This window comes from Labeo rohita, chromosome 22 (genome assembly GCF_022985175.1).
Source record: "Labeo rohita strain BAU-BD-2019 chromosome 22, IGBB_LRoh.1.0, whole genome shotgun sequence".
Classification (NCBI taxonomy): Eukaryota; Metazoa; Chordata; class Actinopteri; order Cypriniformes; family Cyprinidae; genus Labeo; species Labeo rohita.
In genome coordinates this window covers 27,776,238-27,800,823 of record NC_066890.1, presented here as the reverse complement: position 1 = coordinate 27,800,823, position 24,586 = coordinate 27,776,238, and the positions used below count along the sequence as shown (strand labels likewise).

Sequence of the window (24,586 nt, the reverse complement as noted above, 5' to 3'; positions counted from 1 at the left end):
GTAAATATGCTGTAAATGAATGTTTAGCAGAAGATTTTCCAGTCATTTTTTTACAAAACCCTTGTGACCCATTATGGGTAATTTAAGGTCATAGAGACTGAAAGTACTTCAGAAGGTTCCCATCACGTCCTTCTTGCGGATGGTGCATTATGGGTCATTTCCACCCAGTGAGATGGGGTATATAAAGATTCCCACCTAGTAAATATAAAAGTATAAGGTAATTGAAGGTTCTCCAGACTATTTTCAAGTGACATCTTAAGCCAGCGAATACTGGAAAACAAAGTAAACAAAGGTTCTCCAGACCACATCTTCGCAAAACTTTTGTGAATGGTGCATTATGGGTAATTTCCACCCACTAAGACTGAAAATACGGGGTAACAGAAGGTTCCTCAGAAACCATCCCTACAAAAACACTTGCGAATGGTGCATTATGGGTAATTTTCACTCAGTGACAATGAAACAATGAAACAAAGAATCTCCAAAAAAAATTTCTGTCACATCTGGATGGAGCATTATTGGTGATTTCCACATATTTATATATTTACTAGAAGTTAAATTAAAGTTCTCCAGACCATTTTCAAGTCACATCTTCACAAAACCATGTGAATGATGCGTTATGTGTAATTTAAAGGAGACAACAGAACAACAATTTACAGATAATGTACTCGTCCCTTTGACGTTCATGTCTTTCTTCAGTCGTAAATAAAAAAAGGGTTTTTTGAGGGAAACATTTAAGGATTTTTCTCCATATAATGGTCTGCTATGGTGCCCCGATTTTGAACTTCCAAAATGCAGTTTAAATGCGGCTCCAAACAATCCCAAATGCGGTCGTAAACGATCCCAGCTGAGGAAGAAGGGTCTTATCTAGCGACTCCAGTCGTATTTTCTCCCTCAACTTCAAAAATCATTTCAAAATCATCCTACATCACTGCAGAAGTACCAACACAGTATTTGCAAAGTGAACATGGAAAGAAGATCAAACACCCTTAACAAAAAAGGTAAAACAGTGATATAGGATGATATAGAACTGTCATGAACCGGAACAAAAACTGTCCAGGCAGAGTAACACAAGATGAGCGTTTGACATTAAAAAGTATGTAAGTTGTATTATTTTTATGAAAATAACCGATCGTTTCACTAGATAAGACCCTTCTTTCTTGGCTGGGATCGTTTACAACTACATTTGGGATCGTTTGAAGCCGCATTTAAACTGCATTTCGGAAGTTTAAGATCGGGGCACCATAGAAGTCCACTATATGGAGAAAAATGCTGAAATGTTTTCCATAAAAAATAATTTCTATCAGCGACAGTAGCCTAGTGGGCCGCGCGCCGACAAACAGCGCCGCTGGGCTCCGGGCGTCCCGTGTTCGAATACCGACTCGAGGACCTTTCCCAACCCCACCCCCCTGTCTCTACCACTTCACTTCCTGTGAAGAGACTTTCAACCAGCATAACAAAAAATGTTTCTAAAGACAATCACCTATTGCACCTTTAAATTAGAGATCAACTGATATTGATATTTTTTTTTTTTTTTTTTTTTTTTTTAACCGATACCGATTATTTGCATGTTTATGTGCCCGATAACCGAACCGATATTTACTGTTATAAAATAAATAAATGACTGAGTGAAGTAAGTCCATACTTCATTTTGCTTTTTCCTCTTTTCAGTTATTTTTTTTTAAAAGTGTTGAAAATTAGCAGTCTTTCATGTTAAATTTAATCTTCATATTAGAAAATAAAGGTCACGAGTCATATCAACTTCATTTTAAACTACAGTTTTAGTAGGTTTATAAGCTGTTTAATATAAAGAGTGAAGAATAATTTACTGGATAATGTTAACTCACTGAATAATATTCTCTGGAATATTGGAAAATAACAAAACATCGTATTTTACTGCATTTCTCAGCTGGTATGTTATATCAGAATTATGTTTGCGGCGTTTATCGGTGAATCAGATATTACAAAAAACCGATATCTGATTATGGTAAAATTCTTATATATTGGAAAAAATAATCACAAAATCAATATATCGGTTGATCTCTAATTTAAATCTGGAGAAAATAACAAGGTAAATGAAGGTTCTCCAGAAAATTTTCAAGTCACATCTTTGCAAAACCCATGTGAATGATGCATTATGGGTAATTTAAGCCCAGAGAAAACTGAAAGGCAAGATAAATGAAGGTTCTCCAGATTTTAAGGCCATATCTTTGGGAAAACTTCAGTGAATGATGCATTATGGGTAATTTAAGCCCAGAGAGACTGAAAAAAAGGCAAACAACAGTTTTCAAAAGTGATTTCTTGTCACATCTTTACAAAATTCTTGTGAATGATGCATTATGGGTGATTTCAACCTAATAAATATAAAATATTTCTTAACATATCTGGAAAAACTTAGGTGAATGATGCATTATGGGTAATTTAAGCCTAGAGAAAACTGAAAAACAAGATAAATGAAAGTACCGCAGATTTTAAGGCCTTATCTTTGGAAAAACTTCAGTGAATGATGCATTATGGGTAATTTAAGCCCAGAGAAAAAAAAAAAGGCAAGATTTTGAAAAGTGATTTCCCGTCTCTATATTTTAAATGGTGCATTATGGGTGATTTCAACCTATTAAATATAAAACTATTTCTTAATATATTTGGAAAAACTTTGGTGAATGATGCATTATGGGTAATTTAAGCCCAGAGAGACTGAAAAAATAAGGCAAACAACAGTTTTCAAAAGTGATTTCTTGTCACGTCTTTACAAAATTCTCGTGAATGGTGCATTATGGGTGATTTCCACCTAATAAATATTAAACTATACGATAAATGAAGGTTCTCCAGACAATTTTCAAGTCACACCTTCACAAAACCCATGTGAATGATGCATTATGGGTACTTTAAGCCCAGAGAAAACTGAGAAAAACAAGATAAATGAAGGTTGAAAAACAAGATAAATGAAGGTTCCCCAGATTTTAAGGCCATATCTTTGGAAAAACTTCAGTGAATGATGCATTATGGGTATTTTAAGCTCAGAAAAGGTTTTCAAAAGTGATTTCTTGTCACGTCTCTACAAAATTCTTGTGAATGGTGCATTATGGGTGATTCCCACCTAATGAGATTGGGGTAAAAGAAGGTTCTTGCATCAAATCTTCATGTAGTACTTATAAATGATGCATTAAGGTTAATTTTCAACCTAGTAAAAATGAAACTCTAGAAGTACAACAGTTGTCTGGATGGTTTTCCTGTCAAATCGTCATGAATGTTGCATTATGGGTAATTTCGTCCCTGCAAGAATGAAACATTCCTGTCCAAACGCCATTCACCTCCAATGAATTGTGCATTATGGGTAACTTCAGCCCGTGACTGAAATATTTGTTAGTTAGCCAAGAGTTGGATTCGACCAGCTCAGCAAACCGTCACTGAAGTATGAAGACGAACTCAATGTCCTTCCCAAGCAAACAAGAGAGCACAGTCTGGAGAAAAACCTTCTTCTCAAACACCAACTTGCAAACAAGTGACTGTAAAGCTAGTTAGGCTCTTCAAACACACCTACGATGTTTTGAAATGATTTGACTCTAAAATAATTTGTTTCAAATGCAACTATGATGTCCAAAAATACAGTTTAGGTAGGCAGTTCGCTAGTTTTGAGCCCCAGCCAGCACTTTGGATAAGTACACCCACCTCTCGTGGAAAACAAATATAGAGGTCTCACATGAAACCGCCGGCAGAGAGCAAACAGAGTGGCGAACACACACACGCACAGTCTGACAGTTCATTCAGGAGCCTATGAATATTTCACAGCACTGTCCGCTGTCGGCCAGGTAACAGACACGATATCTAGGTACGCCGGTACAGGTTACATTGACGAAGTCTCGCTGATACCTGACTCCAGATGTTTGCAGATTAAACAGGGCCTGGAGAGCAGAACTGGAACATTGAAGCAGAGAATAAAGCATGTTTTAAAGGGTGTTTGGCTTTGAATGCATAAAAGGTGTGATTTAAACCCAGTTTGATATTGAACAATAATGAAATCAGGTTGCCAAACAGAGCAAAACCAGTCAGACCTGAATAGAGATTGTAGTGCAAAGTCATTGTAAAACGAAGCCAGCTATTTATGCAAAATGAAACACCTGGATTAAACCTTAAGCAACTTTTTGAGTGTTTACAAAGTAGAGCTGCAACTAGTACTCGATAAAATGACAAACTTATTATGAAGGTAGTACAGAAATTGTTATTATTGATAAGTACATTTTAGTATTATTTATATACCATTTTGTTTTTTTTTTTTAAAATATTTTCTGTTTTTATTTTAGTTACATTTTTTGTAATTGTAGCATAATTTTTAGTTTTTGTTTGTCAAAAAAAAATATATTTTTTTACTTATTTTTATTTCAGTTTTCAGCAGTTTTAGTACTTGATCTTACAACTTCCCAACACTAGTTTTATTTTTTGTTAAGTTTTTCAATCAAGTATTTATATTTCATTTCAGCTTTATTGGATTTAACAAAACTGCTTTTATTAATTCATATTTTCGTTAACAATGGCCAAATTAGTTACAGATATTAACAATCTGGCCAAATACGATGAACTGATAATTATTTTAATGTTTTAGCTGACAACAGATACAGATAATAAAATTCTATATCAATTATTCAAAATAAATAAATAAGAACAAAATATAAAAATAGATATTAAAATATAATTAAATAAGAATAAAAGATAAATAAAAAAAAAAAAACAACAAAATATAAAAAAAGATCATAAAACAGAATTAAATAAGAACAAAATAGAATTAAATAACTGAGAAAAAAACAGAATTAAATAAAAATAAATAAGAATAAAATAGAATTAAATAAATGAGAATAAAATAGAATTAAATGATAAAATAGAATTAAACAAATAAATGTGAATAAAAAATAATTAAATGAGAATAAAATATAAAAATAGATAAAAAATTAAATAAGAATAAAACAGAATTTAAAAAATAAAGAGTAAAACGTAAAAATAGATACAATATAATTAAATAAGAATAAAATAGCATAAAATAAAAATAACAAAAATAGAGAATAAATTGAATTAAATAAATGAGAATAAAACAGAATTAAATAAAAATAAATAATAAAATAGAATTAAATGAGAATTAAACAGAATTAAATAAATGAGAATAAAAGAATGAAGTAAATGAGAATAAAACAAATATAGATAAAATATTAAATAAGAATAAAATAGAATTAAATTAACAATAAATAAGAATAAAATGTAAAAATTGATAAAATAGAATTAAATAAAAACAAAACAGAATTAAATGGAATTAAACAGAAATAAATAAAAATTAAATAGAATTAAATAAGAATTAAACAGAATAAAATAAAAATAAGAATAAAGTATAAAAATAGATAAGAATAAAACAAGAATTTAACATAATTTAATAGAAAATAAATAATAAAATAGAATTCAATAGAATTAAATAAATAAGAATAAAATATAATATAAATTTGGCCATTACAGCTTCATAAAGTACAGTATAAAAAAAAATTATATTCATTTTAGGATTCGTTAAAGATGGCATTTAACAGTGTTATTAAATTATTATTATTTTTAAAGATTAACTTCAAGTAACCTAAATCATGATCATGATGCTGTGTTTTTCGCCACACACTCAAGGCCACATCGGACAACGCGGGTCATCCAGGAAGGTCCACCCTGCGTCAAACCGAAATGTTCAGTGGCTACGGCACAACAGAAACACTTAACATCAGTGTTATTCAGCGTTCACTAGGTCTAATGCATTTCATAACACGTAAATCACCGACCTGCTGTCCGCTAGAAGGGCAACCAGGTGACTAAAATCAATACGAATATCAATCTCCTAAAAAAAGGAACAGAACTGTGATGCCATAAAATGGGGAAACCCTGTTTGTGATCATAAATGCTCACTGTCACAGCATCTTGTTCCCTTTTTCAAAGGGAGGGGCGAGGATGGAGCATATTGGAAGAGCAAATTCAGCCTTGTCATTACAGGCAACCAGGCAGCCTGAGGCCTTCATCATTTCATCTTCATTTCAACCACACAACACAAAAATTAATCACAAGAAACCAGCGATTCTCACCCCTGACGCTGTGGTCAAACTGACAGTTGGGATTTCACAGCCAAGACGACGCCTGTGTCTTAATAACTAGTTAGCTGCCTACCTAAACAACATCACAAAGGCGATTCGATCCGTTCGAACATCTGAATCAAACATTTTTCAATTCACATACTTGAAAAGAACGTTTTGGGAATCATATATGCGTTCAAACACTGGAATCAAACATTTGTGGGCATCATAAACATACGCATCAAACGTATCAAATCTATCGCATATTTGAACAAAACATTTTATCATCGCATCGTAGGTACATTTGAACGTTTGAATTGAACATTTATTAGCATTACGGACATGTTCGAACGGTCAAATCTGTTGGCATCGTGAATTTTTGACCATTTTGAATGCGTCTTCATACATTTTAATTAAATGCTTTTGGGATTTCTATAAATGTTTGAACATTTTGGCCATATCAGAACAATCGAAACGAATGCGAGTTCAGATATTCGTCTCGAACATCTTGTTTAATATAAATATTCAGCCATATTAACCAGTATTTTGGTCATTGTAGTTGCACTGGAACGTTTAAACTAGAAATTTATCGGCATTACGGACGCCTTCGAATAGTCGAATCGAATATCGGTCAACAACATTTGTCAGTTCGAACATTCGAATCATATTCGAACATTCGAATCAAAGTTTTTAAGCAGAACGCGCGTTCGAATCTTCGAATCGAATATCATAACACATTCGAACGTTGTCGGAACGCGCCTGAGAGGCTCAGAAAATGCTGTCTAGATAGGCAGCTCACTAGGTGTTGAGACACGGCCAATCCCATGACACACATAAGTGAGGCCAGCTATTTTGAATTAACATCTGTTCTTTAGCGTCCGTTTATTACATTCATAATTACGCGTGTCAAAAACAGAATGGAGTCACATTTGTATTCACTGTGGAGAACGTATTTATGTAAGTGTCTAAACCGTTAGCAATGCTAACTGGCCTCATCCATGATAAACAAAACAGACTGTTCTAACAACCCTAACAGCTGTCACCTGCTTTATAAAATCATTAAAATATTGTTTAAAAAGCAAAGTATTTTGTTATCTAGCCACATTTGTTAGGTTCTAGCCGGTTAGCTCACCTGAAATCAGGTGATTTAAGATCACTGACACTTGATTCAGCTTGATTCATTTATCCCAGCTGCGTTTAACGCAAACATCCGATTCTGATTTGAAGCACATTACTGCAAATAAATGGTTGAAAGAGTCTCACCTCATCTTCCTTATGGTTCCTAATGCCACGTACTAAATCCTGCAGGTTTTTATCGAACATCCGATCGATGCTTCCCTTCACGATTTTCAGAGCCATGATGATTTCCCTCCCGTCCTACCGGACCGAACCGCAAACACGGGCTTTGTGTGAGTACTGACCGGCCCGCTGGAGCGCTAGTCTCTCATTCAGTCCCGAACAGCGGCCTGTGCAGGAGGGGTTTTGCTCTTTCTGTAAGTGCTGATCTGCAGCGGACCAGTGAAGGAAATGGCTGACAAAATGGCGGACGGATCACCTGACTGGCAAACCCATCCACAAACGCGCAACGCGACGCACTGGACGCTCCCCTGCGTGACGCGTTTCGGGATTTAGGATTTTGACATTTACGTCTTCACTCGTACTAACCAACCAAACCTTACTTTCAGAAAATATTATGTTATGTTATATAAATTTAACAATATAAAATACTATCTGAATTTTTTAAAAAAGGCAAATAGCCCAGTTATATTTAAATACTTAAATATTTTCCCTTTGTAGTTGAGGAGAACCTGCTTATTGGTTTCACAGATTAGTTTCATATTATACAAATAAATAATTCTAATCAAGTAAAGCTTACTTTCTGGAAATATGATGTTAAATCAGGCAGTGTTTTAACAATATAAAATACTATCTGAATAAAACATTTAGCAAATAACCCAGTATTTATATTTAAATACTTTAACATTTTCCTGTTTGATGTTGTGGAGAACCTCAGGTTTTACAGTACAGTTTTAATAATATATCTAAAATACTATCTGAAAATAAAATATAAATGTATTAATAAATAATAAATATAATATACATATATACACATTACACATTATTTATATTTAAATACTTTAAAATATTATATATATGTTTGATAAATAAAATATAAATGAATTAATAAAAAATATATATTTTATAATATACATTACAGTTTCATATTGTATATATCTATATCTATATCTATATATCTATATCTATATCTATATATATATATATATATATATATATATACATACACACACATATATTAATAAACTAAACCTTACTTTCTGGGGATACTATGTTGAACCAGGAAGTGTTTTAACAATATAAAATACTATCTGAATAAAACATTTAGCAAATAACCCAGTATTTATATTTAAATACTTAAACATTTCCCTGTTTAATGTTGTGGAGAACCTGCTTATTGGTTTTACACATTACGGTTTCATATTGCATAATCATATATATATATATATATATATATAAAACTAAACCTTACTTTCTGGAGATACTATGTTGAATCAGGAAGTGTTTTAGCAATAAAAAAATACTATCTGTTATTTTTTTTAAAGCATTTTTACAAATACTTAGACGTTTTCCTTTTTGATATTGTTGAGAACGTGCTTATTGGTTTTATAGATTTATACTGCATAAAGAAGTAATTCTAATCAATTAAACCTTACTTTCTGGAGATATTATGTTGAATCAGGCAATGTTTTAACAATTTAAAATATATTAAATATATATATTTTATGATATAAAAATTATATATATATATATATATATATTTTTTTTTTTTTTTTTTTTTTTTTTTTTTTTGAAATATATATATATTTAAATGCTTAAACTGTCTATCCAGACAGCATGTGTTACAATACAATACAATACAACTTTTATTTATAGAGCACAATTTAAAGACAACCGAGGTTGACCAAAGTGCTTTACAACACTATTAATAAATACACAGTAAAACAGACACAAATTATAAAACATAATATCACACAAAGCTGTAAACACAGACGAGGTTCCTAAGGCCAAAAACACAGAACAATAGTTCAAGAGATGTTGAACGCCAAGGAAAATAGATAGGTTTTAAGAGTGGACTTAAAAACAGACAAGGTTGGGGCAGCTCTGATGTGAAACGGGAGATCGTTCCATAACTTTGGACCAACAACAGAAAAGGCACGGTCACCTCTGGTTTTTAGTCTTGTCCTAGGCACTTGCAACAAATTAAAATTATTAGATCTGAGTGATCTTGATGGAATGTAAGGCTGTAACAAATCAGTTAAGTATTGTGGGGCCAGACTATGTAAAGATTTAAAAACAAACATTAAAATTTTATAATCAATTCTATATTTAACTGGCAGCCAATGAAGTGAAATTAAAACCGGCGTAATATTCTCATATTTGCGCTTTCCTGTGAGAAGCCTGGCTGCTGCATTTTGGACTAACTGCAATCGAGAGACACAAGACTGAGAGACACCGACGTATAAAGAGTTGCAGTAGTCAAGCCGAGATGTTACAAATGCGTGCATAGCTATTTCAAGCTTCTTTAGAGATAGAAATGGCTTTACGTTTGAAAGAAGACGAATATGGTAAAAACAAGACTTAACCACTGTACTTATCTGCTTATCAAATTTGAGGTTACTGTCAAACAAAACACCCAGATTCCTGACACATGAGGTACTGTACGGTGATAGAGATGTACTTTTAAAATCATGTACACATTGATCAGTAGGACCGAACACTATGAATTCAGTTTTACTCTCGTTGAGGCTCAAAAAATTTGTTGCCAGCCAAAGTTTTAGCTCCTCCAAACAATCCAGAATAGGCTTAAAGGCATTCTTATTTCCACGCTTTAAAGGAATATAAATCTGAGTGTCATCTGCATACAGATGGAAAGAGACCCCATATTTACTAAAGATAGACCCTAATGGAAGCAGATAAAGAGAGAACAACACTGGACCCAGAATCGATCCCTGAGGTACACCAGATCTTAACTGTATCTCAGAAGAGGAATGGTGCCCAATATTGACCACAAACCTCCTGTCAGAAAGATATGACCTAAACCATTGCAATACTATGCCCCGTAAACCAACGCACGTTTCAAGATGTGAAATTAGAACATTATGATTGACCAGATCAAAGGCAGAGCTGAGGTCTAACAAAACCAAAGCCGTAAACTGGCCAGAGTCCGTAGTCAACATAACATCATTTAAAACTTGTAAGAGGGCTGACTCCGTGCTATGGCAAGATTTAAAACCAGACTGAAACTTTTCGTAAATAGAATTATAAGATAAATGTGACTGAAGTTGGTTTAAAACAACTTTCTCAAGGATTTTAGATAAAAAAGGCAGATTTGAAATGGGACGGAAGTTAAACAGCAGTGTGGAATCGAGATTTGTTTTTTTAAGATGGGGTCTCACTGTAGCAAGTTTGAAATCATGGGGAACAGTACCAGTTTGGAGACACTTATAAATAACAGACAGCAGATCAGGGCCAACAGTGTCAATAATCTGCCTGAGAAAGCGTGGCGGAATAACATCCTGGGGACACATTGTGGATTTCAAGCTAGTGTTGGGCATCATGAGCGCGTTCTGACGACGTTAGACCATGTATGTTCGATTCGAAGATTCGAACGCGCATGATGACGGCTGCAACGCTCAAACATGTTTGAATCGAATGTTTGAATACTATGATGATGTTCGATTCGACTGTTCGAACGCACCCGTGATGGCGATACATTTCTAGTTCAAACATTCGGTGCAACTACATGGCCAAAATGTTGGTTAAAATGGTCGAATTTTTATATTGAACACAAAATATTCAAGGCGAACATTTGAACTCGTGTTCGGTTTGAAGCTTCAGATGTGCTTATGATGCTCAGTTTAGGTTTTCAAACTTGAATGTTTAGATGCATCTGTGATGCCCAAAATGTTCAAACACATGTGAATACCCAAAAACGTAATTAAAATGTATGAAGACATTTAAAATGGTCAAAAATTCAAATGCCAACAGATTCAAATGTGTTGGTAATGCCAATAACACAACATTCAAATGCACGTAAGATGCACAAAATGTTCCGAACACTTAGATTTTAAGAGTTCAATCATGTAAATGATTACCAAAAATGCTCACTTCAAATATGTGAACTGAAAAACGTTTGATTCAGATGTTTAAAATGCATTTTCCTGTTTGATCCCTAGTGAAAAAAACAGCATATGCTGGTAGGTATGTTTTGATGCTGGGATGCTGGTTTAAGCTGGTCCTTTGCTGGTTTTTGCTGGTCATGTTGCTGGTCAAGGACCAGCATGAACCAGCATCAAAACCTACCTAACCAGCATATGCTGGTTTTTTCACCAGGGATGTTGTGGAGAACGTGCTAATGGCATACATTACAGTTTCAAATTGGATAAATAAATAATTTTGATCAACTAAACCTTACTTTCTGGAGATTTTATGCTGAAATCAGGCAGTGTTTTAACAATATAAAATACTAATTGAATATTTTATCCTTTAAGTAAATTGGCTAATTTAAATAAGGCTGTACTGCAGAGCACGACGCGCCCCTTGGGGTTTGCGTTTGAGTGACCTCAGCGCCCAGTAAACCAATCAAAATCTTTGTTTACGAGAACGACCAAACGCGTCGCTGATTCCTGCGTTAAATTTCATAATAATTTTATTATCCACCTTATTTTTTCCATGAGTGGGCGGGGCCATTTGTACATTTTATGGGTGTGACTTCCGTTCTCATTGGCATCCAGCTATTTTTAGTCATACAAAACCGTCCTTTTGTTGCTTGATTGTGCAAATAGGTATTACCGTATTATTTTAATTATGAACACACTGGTTTATAGTGCAGTTTTACCGTTTACTGCATGTTGTTATTCTTCTCGTTATGAACCAAAAGTCTCACCCATAGGCTAACTTTCACGTTTAAAAATAAGGTGGATAGGAGTAACTAAAATTTTGTAAAGTATAAATTCAATAATTACAATGTTACTGAGATAATGATTTACATAACTCACGTTATTAAAATATCAAATAGTTATAAATATATTAATATAATTACATAAATCTTAATAATGATATAAATTACATTTGACACATTTTTTAATAGTAATGATGTGTTTCAGAACAGAATATACTATACTACACCTACTAGTACCATAACACAGTGTATACATTGTAGTATGTACTACGCAGCATGTTAGCATCATATCCAGAGAATAACACGTGGTCCATCTATAAAAACAAAAAATAATTGTGGCCATCATGCGGAATTTTTATTCAATCCTTCACGGATACTAAAAAAAAGCTCCGACCAAGTTACATAGCACTAGAAACATGATTATAATAAGCATGTGTTATGACATCCAAGAAAACAATAGCATTATTGGGTCAACCTATGCAGATGTAAGTCCTTATTATTAGAAGACCAAACAACGGACAACAAACGGTACGTCTACAGAGTTTAGTGAAAGTCCATAGACATCAAAGGTTATTGAAATCCATACCAGACAGGTCAGATGTAGTTTTGTGCCGTAATAATGATGATGAAATTCATGATCTCTCGCTGTATGGCTTAGTGGGTCAATCAACACAAAACCAGACTGCGTTCTTTTCTTTTTTTTTTTTTTTTTTTTTTCATTTTCCTTATTTTTTCATAAAAAAACAAAAGGAAAAAAGGTTTTACTCATAAAAAGCGGCTACATAATACAAGCACAGTCTTCAAATACATTTGGGCTTCGGTGTTTCGTAGACGTCAGCGTGGTTCTGCAATCAAACATTCGCCCTAGATTGACCATATGTAGGTGGTGCAGAATCATCCGCATTGAATATTTAGAATAAGGCGCTTGTTTGCCTCATGACGTCCCGATTCAAAAGTGCTAATAATGTTCACATTTTATGTACAACACGAAAAACTCATGTAGGTCACAAAGTTGGGCAGACAAAAAGTAACACAAATGAATGAAGGAAGCCAAGGTGTGTTTGTGAGCGTAACAGGAAATGTTCAGCTCTCAGAAGACATCTGCTCGTCCTGCTCTCTGCTGTCCTCTTCTTTTACGTCTGTGTCTGCTGTGGGATTGGCCTCTGTGGAGTCAGCTGTGAGTGTTTGCTCCTCCGGTGGATCATCTGGATTGGACCTGAAAGTCAAATACAAAACGAATCAGCATGTTTTGTGATTATTTTGCTTTAGGAAAACAGGAGAAAAGGTGGTCGTTCTTCACCTGATGCCGTTCGGGGATTTGTTCTCATCCTGGTTCTCATCCTGGTTCTCTTGGTCTGTGGGTTTGGGGTTGTCTTCGGATTCAGAAACGTCTTTTTTCTCATTTTCTGATTCTCCGTTCACTGGTTTGGAGTCGTCTAGAAAGAAAATGCGAAGCATGTTTTAAAACTCATTTGGTTACTGAAAGCCAAAACATTTTAGCTAACTTGACAGTTTACCTGTGTTTTGTGTGTCTTGCTCATTGGTTTCTTGGTTCTTTTCATCCGGTTTTGGTTTACCGGAGTCAATCTTGCCAATGAACTGGAGCTTTAGTTTATTGTAGACTGCAGTGGCCTTCTCCATAACCGTGCTGCTCGCTTTGTACCGACGAATCTAAAAGACAAAAGACTGTTTTACTCAGAAATACCTTACATTGAAGGGACAGTTCACCCAAAAATGAAAATCATCCCATGATTTACTCACCTTCAAGTCATCCTAGGTGTATATGACTTTCTTCTTTCAGACGAAAAATAAAGTATTTCAATAAAGTATGTTCATCCATCATAAAAAGTACTCCACACAGCTCCACAGAGCCTTTGGGGTTCCTTTGGAGCACTTTTTATGTGGATGCATGCACTTTTTTGGGCTTTGAAACATCAACACCCATTCACTGCTATTATAAAATTTGGAAGAGCCAAAATATTTTTAAATATAACTCCGATTGTATTTGTTTTAAAGAATAAAGTCATATACACCTAGGATGGCTTGAGGGTAAATCATGGTGTAATTTTTATTTTTGGGTAAACTGTCCCTTTAAATAGTAAAATAGATTGCAAATGGAAATGTCGTTCTTATGTTTTCACAAGTGTTTGTACCTTTTTGAGTGTGGCAATAACATCTGCATTCTTCTGCAAGATTTGAGTGGTTACTTGTACCGCGCTGAGCTCCTCCAAGGCTTGTAGACACTTCTCAATGTCCTACAGAAAGGAAGTAGAAGACAGAGAATGATACCAGGGGATTCACACATCACTGCATTTTCACACATTGAGCCGCTGCTATAAATATATAAATAGGTCATGTGTGGTTCAAATGAAATCAGACCTGGAAATTACCAAGCATTCTGGCAATGATAGTGGTTGAACCAGGGTTATTACACCTTTAACCACAATTAAAACAACTTTGTTAATTGAAATACAGCTGAAAATAAAATAAAATATAAATATTAGATGAAATGCTACATGAAAATTTGAAATGTAAATAAGAAATAACTAAAAATACAGTAAAAATAAACAAACAAAAATTGCAATAGTAACTACAAAACTACAATAGTAACTATAATAAAATAATAAAATAACACTGGGCTACACAAAGGCTATATATTTGACTCAAATAGTTCAAACCTATTTGAAGGTGTAATATCTTAAATAAATAAATACTTTTTTTTTCTGTGTAAAAATAAGGATTTCATTTAGGGTAACTGTAATTAAATAATGTAAAATAAAACAATATTAAATACCACTGAATATACAACTGTGATAAATCTAACTATTTGTTACTGGAGTGACTTATACAGATACTGTAAAATGAAATTCCACAACTTTCAAGGACTTTTCAAGCACTACTTTTTTTGATTTTCAAAGACTTCATTCAGAGATGTTATTTATCAAACAATGTCTTCTCTTTCAAAAAGATAAAGGAAAAATATATTAATAAAACAAAATGCCAAAAATAAAGCAAAGCACATGCAATGTATTACTACTATAGTATTACAACGTATACTACACTTTTACTATAGTAAACCCATGGTTAATTTGCATTAGTTTAGCATACTTTCTTTTTTCTTTAATTTTTATAACTGTACTGCCTTAATTGCTTGATGTTTTCTACTTATCACGAAAAAAAAAGGTTGGCGAAACCACTCTGAAATCCTTATCTGAAACATGAATCGCCATACACTCTGAAGTCCCGATCTGAATCAAATGATTTGTGATCCATGCTCTGAAGTTCTGATCTCAATCAAATGATTTGCAATCCACATTCTGAAACCCTGATCTGAATAATAATATGCAAATCATTTGACTTAGATCGGGACTTCAAATCACACATTGCAAATTATTTGATTTGAATCATTCAATTCACGGAATGATTCACAAATCCGTTTCGATCTAAATCAAATGATTCGTAATACGCAAATTCCCCATCTGAATCAAATGATTCACAAAACACGAAATTCCAATCTAAATCAAATGATTCGCAACACGTGATTTGAAGTCCCAATCTAAAACAAATGATTTGTGATACGCGATCTGATCGGAGTGCTTCAAAACAGTGAATCACTTTGTGACGCATTAGTTTAACTGATTTGGAGTTTTGAAAAGCTTGTTTTTACCCATCATGCTTTTTAAAATCATTACGAGTGATGTAGAAATTCAAAAATGAATGGCTCTTTTAATTTAACCTGGCATTTGTTAGTGAATTGTTTAACATGAACGACTAAAGTCACGAGTTTGAATTAACTGGAGCGGATCCAGCGTAAATGACTCAAATTGATTTGGTTCATCTGTTCCTCTTTTGGTGTCATCGTTAGTACTACTACTGACTTAGCTCGCTAGCTTTCTGACATTACTGAAATAAGCGTAAAGTTTTTTTTTTTTTTTTAGATGCATGAAAAGATACGTGCTTGTTGAAAAAAAATCGTACACTTATTTCAATGATACATTGTCTTTCAAGCACTTTTCAAGTACCCTTTGAGGAATAATGCTATTTTCAAGGGTTTTCCAGGCCTTAAATTTCAAACAGTTAAATTCAAGTACTTCAAGCACCTTGAATGAACCCTGTTCACATGAACAGTATGAACTTGAATAGGTTTGAATCAACTGATTCAATGAAGCAGACATCCTAGGTGAGTCTGACCAAACTCATTGCTTGTTCGAATACTAGACTTTGTTGTAAAATTGGTAGAATAATGTTTCCGGTCACTTTAAAAGCTTTTATGTGTTTTAAGTGGCACACGGGTAGGCCGATCATATCACTACTTACTGGGTTGTCGACCTTCAGTGCAAACTTGATGTCTGTGTGGAGCTTCTGTAGTTTCTCTTCAGGTGAAGGCTCTGAATTTATACAGGGCGACAGACACAAGAGTTAAAATCTGGCTGATTGTAAAAGGACTCAAAAGAACTGAACAGCCATAAGGACATGTTTCAAGTGACCTTTTTTCTTCTCGACTTTCTTCTCGGGTGGACGCGCCGGCCTCCGTTTTGGCTTCTCGGGCTTAGGCCTTGTGGGGAAAAGTGTTGATATTGACAGGGTTATTACAGTTTAAACAATTTTTAATTTAAAAAAACAACAAAAAAAAAAACAACAACAACAACAACAGGAAAAAAAACAAAACAAAAAAAAACAACAACTAATAAGTGACAAAAGCACATAAAATGACTAAAAATAAAAATAAAAAAAGAAAACTAAAGATACAAAATCTAAGCTGATTCAGAATATTAATAAAGGCCAAACTTCATGCCTCGTTTTGTGTTTCTCCTCTGATCTCTGTGGCTTCTTTTCTTTGATCTTCTTCTCTCTTTTCTCTTTCACCTCCTTCTCTTTCTTTTGCCGCCCTTTCTGGCTGTCTTGACGTTTGGTGGATTTTTTCACCTATAGAGGAAACAACCCAAACCCAGTTAACATTTTGAAAAATGACACTAGGTAACAAGAGTTTGGCGAAAGTTCTAGTGACTGGCCTCTGTTGGTGGTGGCGAGTCAGAGTCTGACGGTGCTGGTATGGGAGGAGGTGGAGGTTTTTTGGATTTTTTGAGAGGGTGATCATCCATGTCATCGTCCGAGCTGCTGGAGCTGCTGCCACTGCTGCTTCCTTTCCTGGCCTTGTTCTCCTTCTCTTTTTTCCTTTTCTCTTCCTCTTCTTTCTCTCGCTCCCGGAGCCGACGGAGCTCTTCGGCCTCCTCTTTCTTCCGTCGCTCCTCCAGTTCCTTCCGCCGCTCCTCGTCTCTTTTTTTCCACTCGCTGACACGGTCCGTCTCGCTGTCACTTTAAATAAAAAGTTGAACTCAAACAATCATCCATGTGGTCACCAAACATCTTTCAGCCGAATACAATCTGAGCTCTATTGAAATGTCCTGGCTCGTCCAAGCTTTATAATGGCAGTGAATGGGTGTTGAGATTTAAAAGCCCAAAAAAAGTGCATCCATCCAACATAAAAAGCACTCCAAAGGCTCCGGGGGGTTAATAAAGGCCTTCGGAATTAAATTGAGCCATTTGTGTAAGAAAAATATCCACACTTAAAGCTTTACAAACCACAATCTGGGTATGTTTTAAGGTTTTAAATATGGACATTTTTCTTACGAAAATGTATCTTTTGTTTCATAAGGCCTTTATTAACCCTCCAGAGCCTTTGAAGTACTTTTTATGATGGATAGATGCACTTTTTTGGGCTTTAAAATCTCAACACCCATTCACTGCCATTATAAAGCTTGAAAGAGCCAGGATATTTTTAAATATAACTTCAATTGTATTCATCTGAAAGAAGAAAGTCAAGATGAGTAATGGGGTAATTTAAATTTTTGGGTGAACTATGCCTTTAACTGATTTATAATGGAAAGGAAATACTATTAGTGTACATGTTAATCTAAAAGAAACTCACCTGTCGCTGTCTGATGAAGAGGAAGGAGCCCTTTCTGGAGCTGGTTTGGGTTTCCTTCCCCGTGGCTTTGGTGGAGGTTTCTCCGCTTGGAAAATGACGCAAAAAGAAAAGTGTCCTTTAGTATTCTGATGTACTTGTCTAGGATTCCTGATATCTGAGGACAACTGTCTCAGGTAAAGTTTCCATCCACTGTGTTTGCTATTCAACGCAACTACTCAAGCGTTAAAACTAATTATAATACGTGCTGGGTTCACGTTGCAAAGCGCATGTTCTCACCTTTCTTGCGCCCTTGTGGACCTTTCCTTGTAGGAGGAGGAGGAGGTTCTGAATCTGAGTCGGATTTGGATCCGGACTGCGACTCGGACCCAGAGACAGCCGGCCGAGGCTTCTCGTCTTCTGAATCGCTCCTGGCAGCTCTCTGATCTGACTGGGAGCCCGATTCTGAATCGGAGCCAGATGATGCCTTCTAAATTGTTACAGAAAACAGTGTAAGATCAAACAAGTATGTAATTATAGATGGCCACGTGTCAGTGGGGTCGTCTCACCTTCCTCCTGCCTCTGCCAGCTGGCTTTTTGCCGCCTCGACCTCCTGTTTCTTTCTGTGGCGTGAAGTCCTAGAGAACACATTAGTAACTTGTTAAAGGAAACGTTCATGTCCAGAATAAAAGTTTCCTGATTATTTACTCACCCCCCCATGTCATCCAAGATGTTCATGTCTTTCTTTAGTCAAAAAGAAATGAAGATTTTTGAGGAAAACATTTCAGGATTTTTCTCCATATAGTGGACTTCAATGGGGATCAACAGGTTGAAGGTTCAAATTGCAGTTTCGATGCAGCTTCAAAAAGCTCTGCACGATCCCAGCTGAGGAATAAGGGTGTAATCTAGCAAAACAAACTGTCATTTTATAAAAAAAAAAAATTTAAAAAATCTTTATATACTTTTTAACCACAAATGCTCATCAAAAGCTCATCACTAGCTTATGGATTTCATGCATTACGTAATCACGATGGAAAGTTCACGTGTGGTTAGTTCTTCGTTTGTGTACTTCGATTCAAAAAGGTATGATATACATAAAGGTATTTCTCCTCCAACTTCAAAATTGTCCAACATGGTTGTTTTACATTGTTTTGTTAAAGGTCGTTTGACTTTCTTTGCACGTTCGCTTTGTAAACACTGGGTCGGTACTTCCGCCTACATAACGTGTGACCTTTTCAATGTGATTATGTAATATTGCAAGACAAGACGAGCGTTTGACATTAAAAAGTATATAAATTGTATTATTTTTATAAAAATAACCAGGATTTCGCTAGATAAGACCCTTCTTCCTCGGCTGGGATTTACATCCGCATTTGGAATCGTTTGAAGCTGCATTTAAACTGCATTTTGGAAGTTCAAACTCAGGGAACCATATCAGTCCATTATATGGAGAAAAATCCTGAAATATTTCACTCAAAAACCATAATTTCTTTACGACTGAAGAAAGAAAGACATGAACATCTTGGATGACAAGGGGGTGAGTACATTTTCTGTAAATTGTTGTTCTGGAAGTGGACTTCTCCTTTAACTACACAGCATTTTTGGGTAATAACAAAAAGGTGTTTGAGCAAAGTCCAGACGGGAATACCTGGTCGCTGTTTTTGCCTGAGTCAGAGTCCGAGCTGGGTGATGGTTCAGGTTCTGAGGGAGATCCACTCTCCTCTCCATCTCGATCACTGGATGATGCCCGTGCTCTCTTCACTGGTGGCCGCTGCAAAGTTTGACATAAAAGGCAGTTTTATCTATTTATATTTTTTTTTATACATTTTATACAAAGAATCAAACTGACATGAAGCATTCAGGCACAAAAGCACCATAAAAGTAGTTCATATGAGTCTTAAAGGGATAGTTCACCCAAAAATGAAAATTCTGTCATTAATTACTCACCCTCATGTCGTTTCAAACCCATAAGACCTTCGTTCATCTTTGAAAAACAAATGAAGATTTTTGGAAGAAATCCAAGAGCTTTCTAACATGTTCAAGAAAGGTAGTAAGGACATCGTTAAAATAGTTTATTTGACATCAGTGGTTCAACCTTAACTTTATGAAGCCACGAGAATACAATTTTTTTGTGCATAAATGCATCATGGTACTCTTCTGAATGTGCAGCAAAGACTGACACAAAAGAAAATTGTTGAACAAAATTGCTTTTTTTGTTTTCTTTGTGCACAAAAAGTACAATCTCGTAGCTTCATTAAATTACGGTTGAACCACTGATGTCACATGGACTATTTTAACAGTGTCCTTACTACATTTCTAGGCCTTGAATGTGTCAGTTGCATTGCTGTCTATAGAAGATCAGAAAGCTCTCGGGTTTCATCAAAAATATCTTAATTTACGTCCCGAAGATGAACAAATGTCTTACGGGTTTGGAATGACATGAGGGTGAATAATTAAAGGAGCAGTTCACTTCCAGATCAAAAATTTACAGATAATTTACTCACCCCCCTGTTAAGTATAGATATTCTATAGAAATTATGTTTCTTGAGGAAAACATTTCAGTATTTCTCTACATATAGTGGACTTCAATGGTGTCCACGAGTTTGAACTTCCAAAATGCAGTTTAAATGCAGCTTCAAACAATAAACGATCCCAAACAATGAAGAAGGGTCGTTTTCTAAAAAAGAAAATTAAGCTTAAATGCTTATCCTGTCTAGCTCTGTGTGACCGTGTATTCCTGTTCAAGACAGTTAGGGTATGTCGAAAATCTCCCATCTCATTCTGTCCTCCAATTTCAAAATCGCCCTACATTGCTGCAGAAGTACCGACCCAGTGTTTACAAAGTGAACATGCAAAGGAGATCAAACGCCCTTTACGAAAAAGGTAAAACAGCGATGTAGGACGATTTGGAAGTTGAAGAAAATGACATGGGAGTTTTTCGACATACACTAACTGTCATGCACCGAAATAAACAGAGTTCATGCAGAGCTAGACAAGATGAGCATCTGAGGTTAAAAAGTATATAAACTGTCAACCTTTTTAGAAAATAAGCAATCGTTTCGCTAAATAAGACCATTTTGCAGCTTTATTTAAACTGCATTTTGGAAGTTCAAACTCGTGGGCACCATTGAAGTCCACTATATGGAGAAAAATCCTGAAATGTTTTCCTCAAAAACCATAATTTCTGAATGACAAGGGGGTGAGTACATTATCTGTAAATTTTAGTTCTGGAAGTGAACTACTCCTTTAATGAAAGAATGTCATTTTTGGGTGAGCTATGCCTTTAAATAAAATTTACTTGCACTACTCTGATTACTCTACAACCACTAACACTCTTCTACTTAACACTAGTGAATATGTAACAAGCTAAAAATGAAGAGCTTCGAAAACAAATTCAGAGCACCTGAATGTATAACTCATAATACTGCAGGAAAAAAGATAAAAATGACAGATGAGATGAGAATGAGAAAATACAGCTTATTCACATAACAATCAATCACGTTGGCTTGTTTTATGCTTGGGTACCTTTGCAGCAGGAGCTTTCCGTTTCACAGCCGTCTTCCTTTGATCCTCACTTCCAGAGTCAGAATCATCACTTCCCGTTTCAGCTTTCCTCGGCACCACCGCTTCCTCGTCATCTTCGGCATCACTTGCCGGCGCAGGCTGGTTGTCCTCGCTGTCCGATGACGACGCAGGCTAAACAAACACAAGGACGATGTGACAAATCAGCATTTGTTGGCATGAAACAACAGATGATTATGAAAGAGAAAGGAAGACTTACTGCAGGTGTGCTATAGGAGGCATGAGGGTTGTTTTGGATTTCCCACAAGCCTTCGTTGAACCCTTTTCTTTTGTTGGGCTTCCCATATCGGTCTTGGTACTTCTCATACGCAAAAAGGTCCTTGGGTGCAAGGAATGCTCTGGAAGGATAGAAAAGCAGTTAAAATGGCCTCGCCTGCTTGTCTATGCAGGGTCAGAAAGCTTTCGGATTGCATTAAAAATATCTTAACTTGTGTTCTGAAGATGAACGAAGGTCTTACGGGTTTGGAACAACATGAGGGTGAGTAATTCATGACAGAATTTTCATTTTTGGGTGAACTGTCCCTTTAAGATATGAGCGTTTCACTCGTTTTCATGGTTTTGTTAGCATAAATATTTTCTTTTTATGCCAACTCAAATATATGAAGGTGTCTACAATGTCCTCAAATTGAAAAATATTAAAAGGAAACCAAATATGGTGTATAAAGGCTCTTCTAGTGCCACCTGTTACTCCGTAACAGTTCTGACTCATAGGCTTCACTCATTACAAGTAATATGTATCCATTTATCATAATTAACAACCTGGTGCTCATTAAAATCCAGGGATACGTACGTTTCGTGAGTCCCGAAGAAAAAAATAGGGATTTTATTAGGTGGTGGTTTGACAGCCCCTTCTGCAACATCTTCAATCTGGAGGAGAAATATTAAAATAAGGTTATTACATGTTTTTCCAGACCTTTAAAGCCTTATAGAATTAAATACATATTAATAAATTAGTTTTCGACTTTGCACTGAGTAAATCACGTGCAAGTAAGTATTTCCATGTGTAAACATGACAACTCAATCTCCCCTCGTTGTATTTTACACATTATTGAGGCAAAGGAATATAAAAAAAACTCATGTCTAAATGTAGTAATTATTCATATTTTACTACATTATGTATCTGAAGACTAGACTCAATGTATGAAATGCAAAAACAAACAAGACTTTGCGGACACGCGACCTTTGCTGCTTCTACAGCAAACAAGTTAGCAAGTCAGCTAGCCTCATACATTCGTTACTATGGTAATAATATGAAACAAACACATAATTAAGATGTGTAGACTCTAAAATGATATATAACACGAGTTCGTCTGCAAAATATACATGTACATGTTGCGTAAATCGCTAGGCGCTGAGGTAAAGCTGGTCCGAGTGGGGCTGGTGGGGGTGTGTGTCTTACCCGGGCCGGCCAGTGGGGATATCCCTTCATTTTAGCAAAGACAAGATCCCCGGGCCGGAAGTTGTGCGGCATCTTGTCGTCCCTCTATGCACCGCTCCTCGTTCTGCTCGTTTGTGGTCGTCCGCGGTCCGTCCCGTCCGTTTTTCAGGCCGACACACAGTGAGACCTGATTCGGATACAGTACGCGAGGAAAGGCGGTTGGTTTCTGCAGCGGTTTCCGCTCATTCCATTTTTTGTCAGCGGAAGTCCCGCCTCTCCTGAGATCGATGATTGGAGGAACGGGCTGGCACTCTTTACCTCCCCCAATAAGATTGTACAAGGTGTACGCCGCTAAAGAGTTCAATTTAATAGTCTTATATTAACATTGGCACCAACCTGATTATAAAACGGAGGGGTTGAAAATTAAATTGGGAGAACATAAAAATAATTCCATACAAGTCTGTTTAAAATGCATTCAGTAGTAAGTGATTGGACTGTCATGAACAGTTTTTTTAAAATCTAAAATATGTTCTTTAGGTCCTAAATATACTTATTATTTTAGTAAGTCTACTAAAAATAGGAATGAGAATCGTAAGTAATGTAATGATTCTGATTCATATTCTGGTTCCTTAAAATTTTGGAAAAACACTCCAATTCTTACTGTATATATTCACCCTCGCAAGAGCATAAAAGAAAATTAACAATAATATACAATTAATATTAAACTTAAAAATATATATTTTAAATTTAATATACAAATATTAAATATTATAAAATATTAAATGAATGAATGAATTCGTTATTTTTATGATTGTTTTTATTTTATTTTATTATTATATTTGTATTTATTTTTTCTAAATGTTAGTTTGACATACATTTACCCTCCCCCCAAAAATAATAAAACGATACATTTATAAAATATTAAATATGAATAAACGAATGAATGAATGAATGAATTATTATTATCATTATTTGTTTATTATTGTTATTATATAATATATAATTTATTTTTTCAAAATGTTAGTTTGACATACATTTACCCTCCCCCCCAAAAATAATAAAACAATAAATTTATTAAATATTAAATATGAATGAATGAATGAATGAATGAATGTTTATATTATTATTATTATTATTATTATATTTCGATTTATTTATTTATTTTGCAAAGTGTTAGTTTGACAGACTTTATAATGATATTTCACATTTTGAGTCGGGATGGATGCACCCCAAAACTATATATAATATTAACAATTGGTAACAAATCTCGTTTATTTATTTATTGTGTGAAAAAAACTATAAAATTCTTACTGCATATATTCACCCTCTCAAACAAAGTATTTCTAAATTATTAAGTAATTAAATAAAATAAATGTGTGTGTGTATATATATATATATTATATAATGTGTATATAATGATTATTATTAGTAAACTGATATTATGATTATTATTAGTAGTAGTATTTTTATATTATCATTTTATATTGTACATTTAAATATATATATATATATATATATATATATATATATATATATATTTTTTTTTTTTTTGGCAAAATGTTAGTTTAGAGTATGGATGAACGCACTCCAAAAGTATAATATAATAATATAAAAAATATATATATATATATAATATAAAAAATAAACAAATAACAAAT

General features: G+C 34.6%; 2 protein-coding genes across 6 annotated transcripts in view; both read right to left on the bottom strand.

Annotated features, from left to right (window-relative positions):
- The window catches only part of ap3d1 (adaptor related protein complex 3 subunit delta 1), a 47,021-nt gene extending 39,383 nt beyond the window's left edge, over window positions 1–7,638 (bottom strand). For all 5 annotated transcript variants that reach the window (XM_051095314.1, XM_051095315.1, XM_051095317.1 and 2 more), the window contains exon 1: window positions 7,347–7,638. In XM_051095314.1, the coding sequence (XP_050951271.1) occupies window positions 7,347–7,442 (96 nt within the window). In that variant the 5' untranslated portion in view covers window positions 7,443–7,638. The remainder of the gene's footprint in view (window positions 1–7,346) is intronic.
- Window positions 7,639–12,396: 4,758 nt separating this feature from the next.
- hdgfl2 (HDGF like 2) lies at window positions 12,397–23,172 on the bottom strand. The gene is made up of 16 exons (XM_051095333.1): window positions 22,950–23,172; window positions 22,341–22,417; window positions 21,750–21,888; window positions 21,494–21,664; window positions 19,617–19,739; window positions 18,538–18,606; window positions 18,269–18,458; window positions 17,993–18,077; window positions 17,076–17,379; window positions 16,852–16,989; window positions 16,551–16,611; window positions 16,381–16,451; window positions 14,217–14,318; window positions 13,581–13,734; window positions 13,364–13,499; window positions 12,397–13,279 (listed from the first exon to the last, which is right to left on the bottom strand). The coding sequence occupies exons 1-16, from the start codon at window positions 23,019–23,021 to the stop codon at window positions 13,147–13,149; spliced, it is 2,025 nt and encodes a 674-aa protein (XP_050951290.1). The 5' UTR covers window positions 23,022–23,172; the 3' UTR covers window positions 12,397–13,146.
- Between the last annotated feature and the right edge of the window lie 1,414 nt (window positions 23,173–24,586).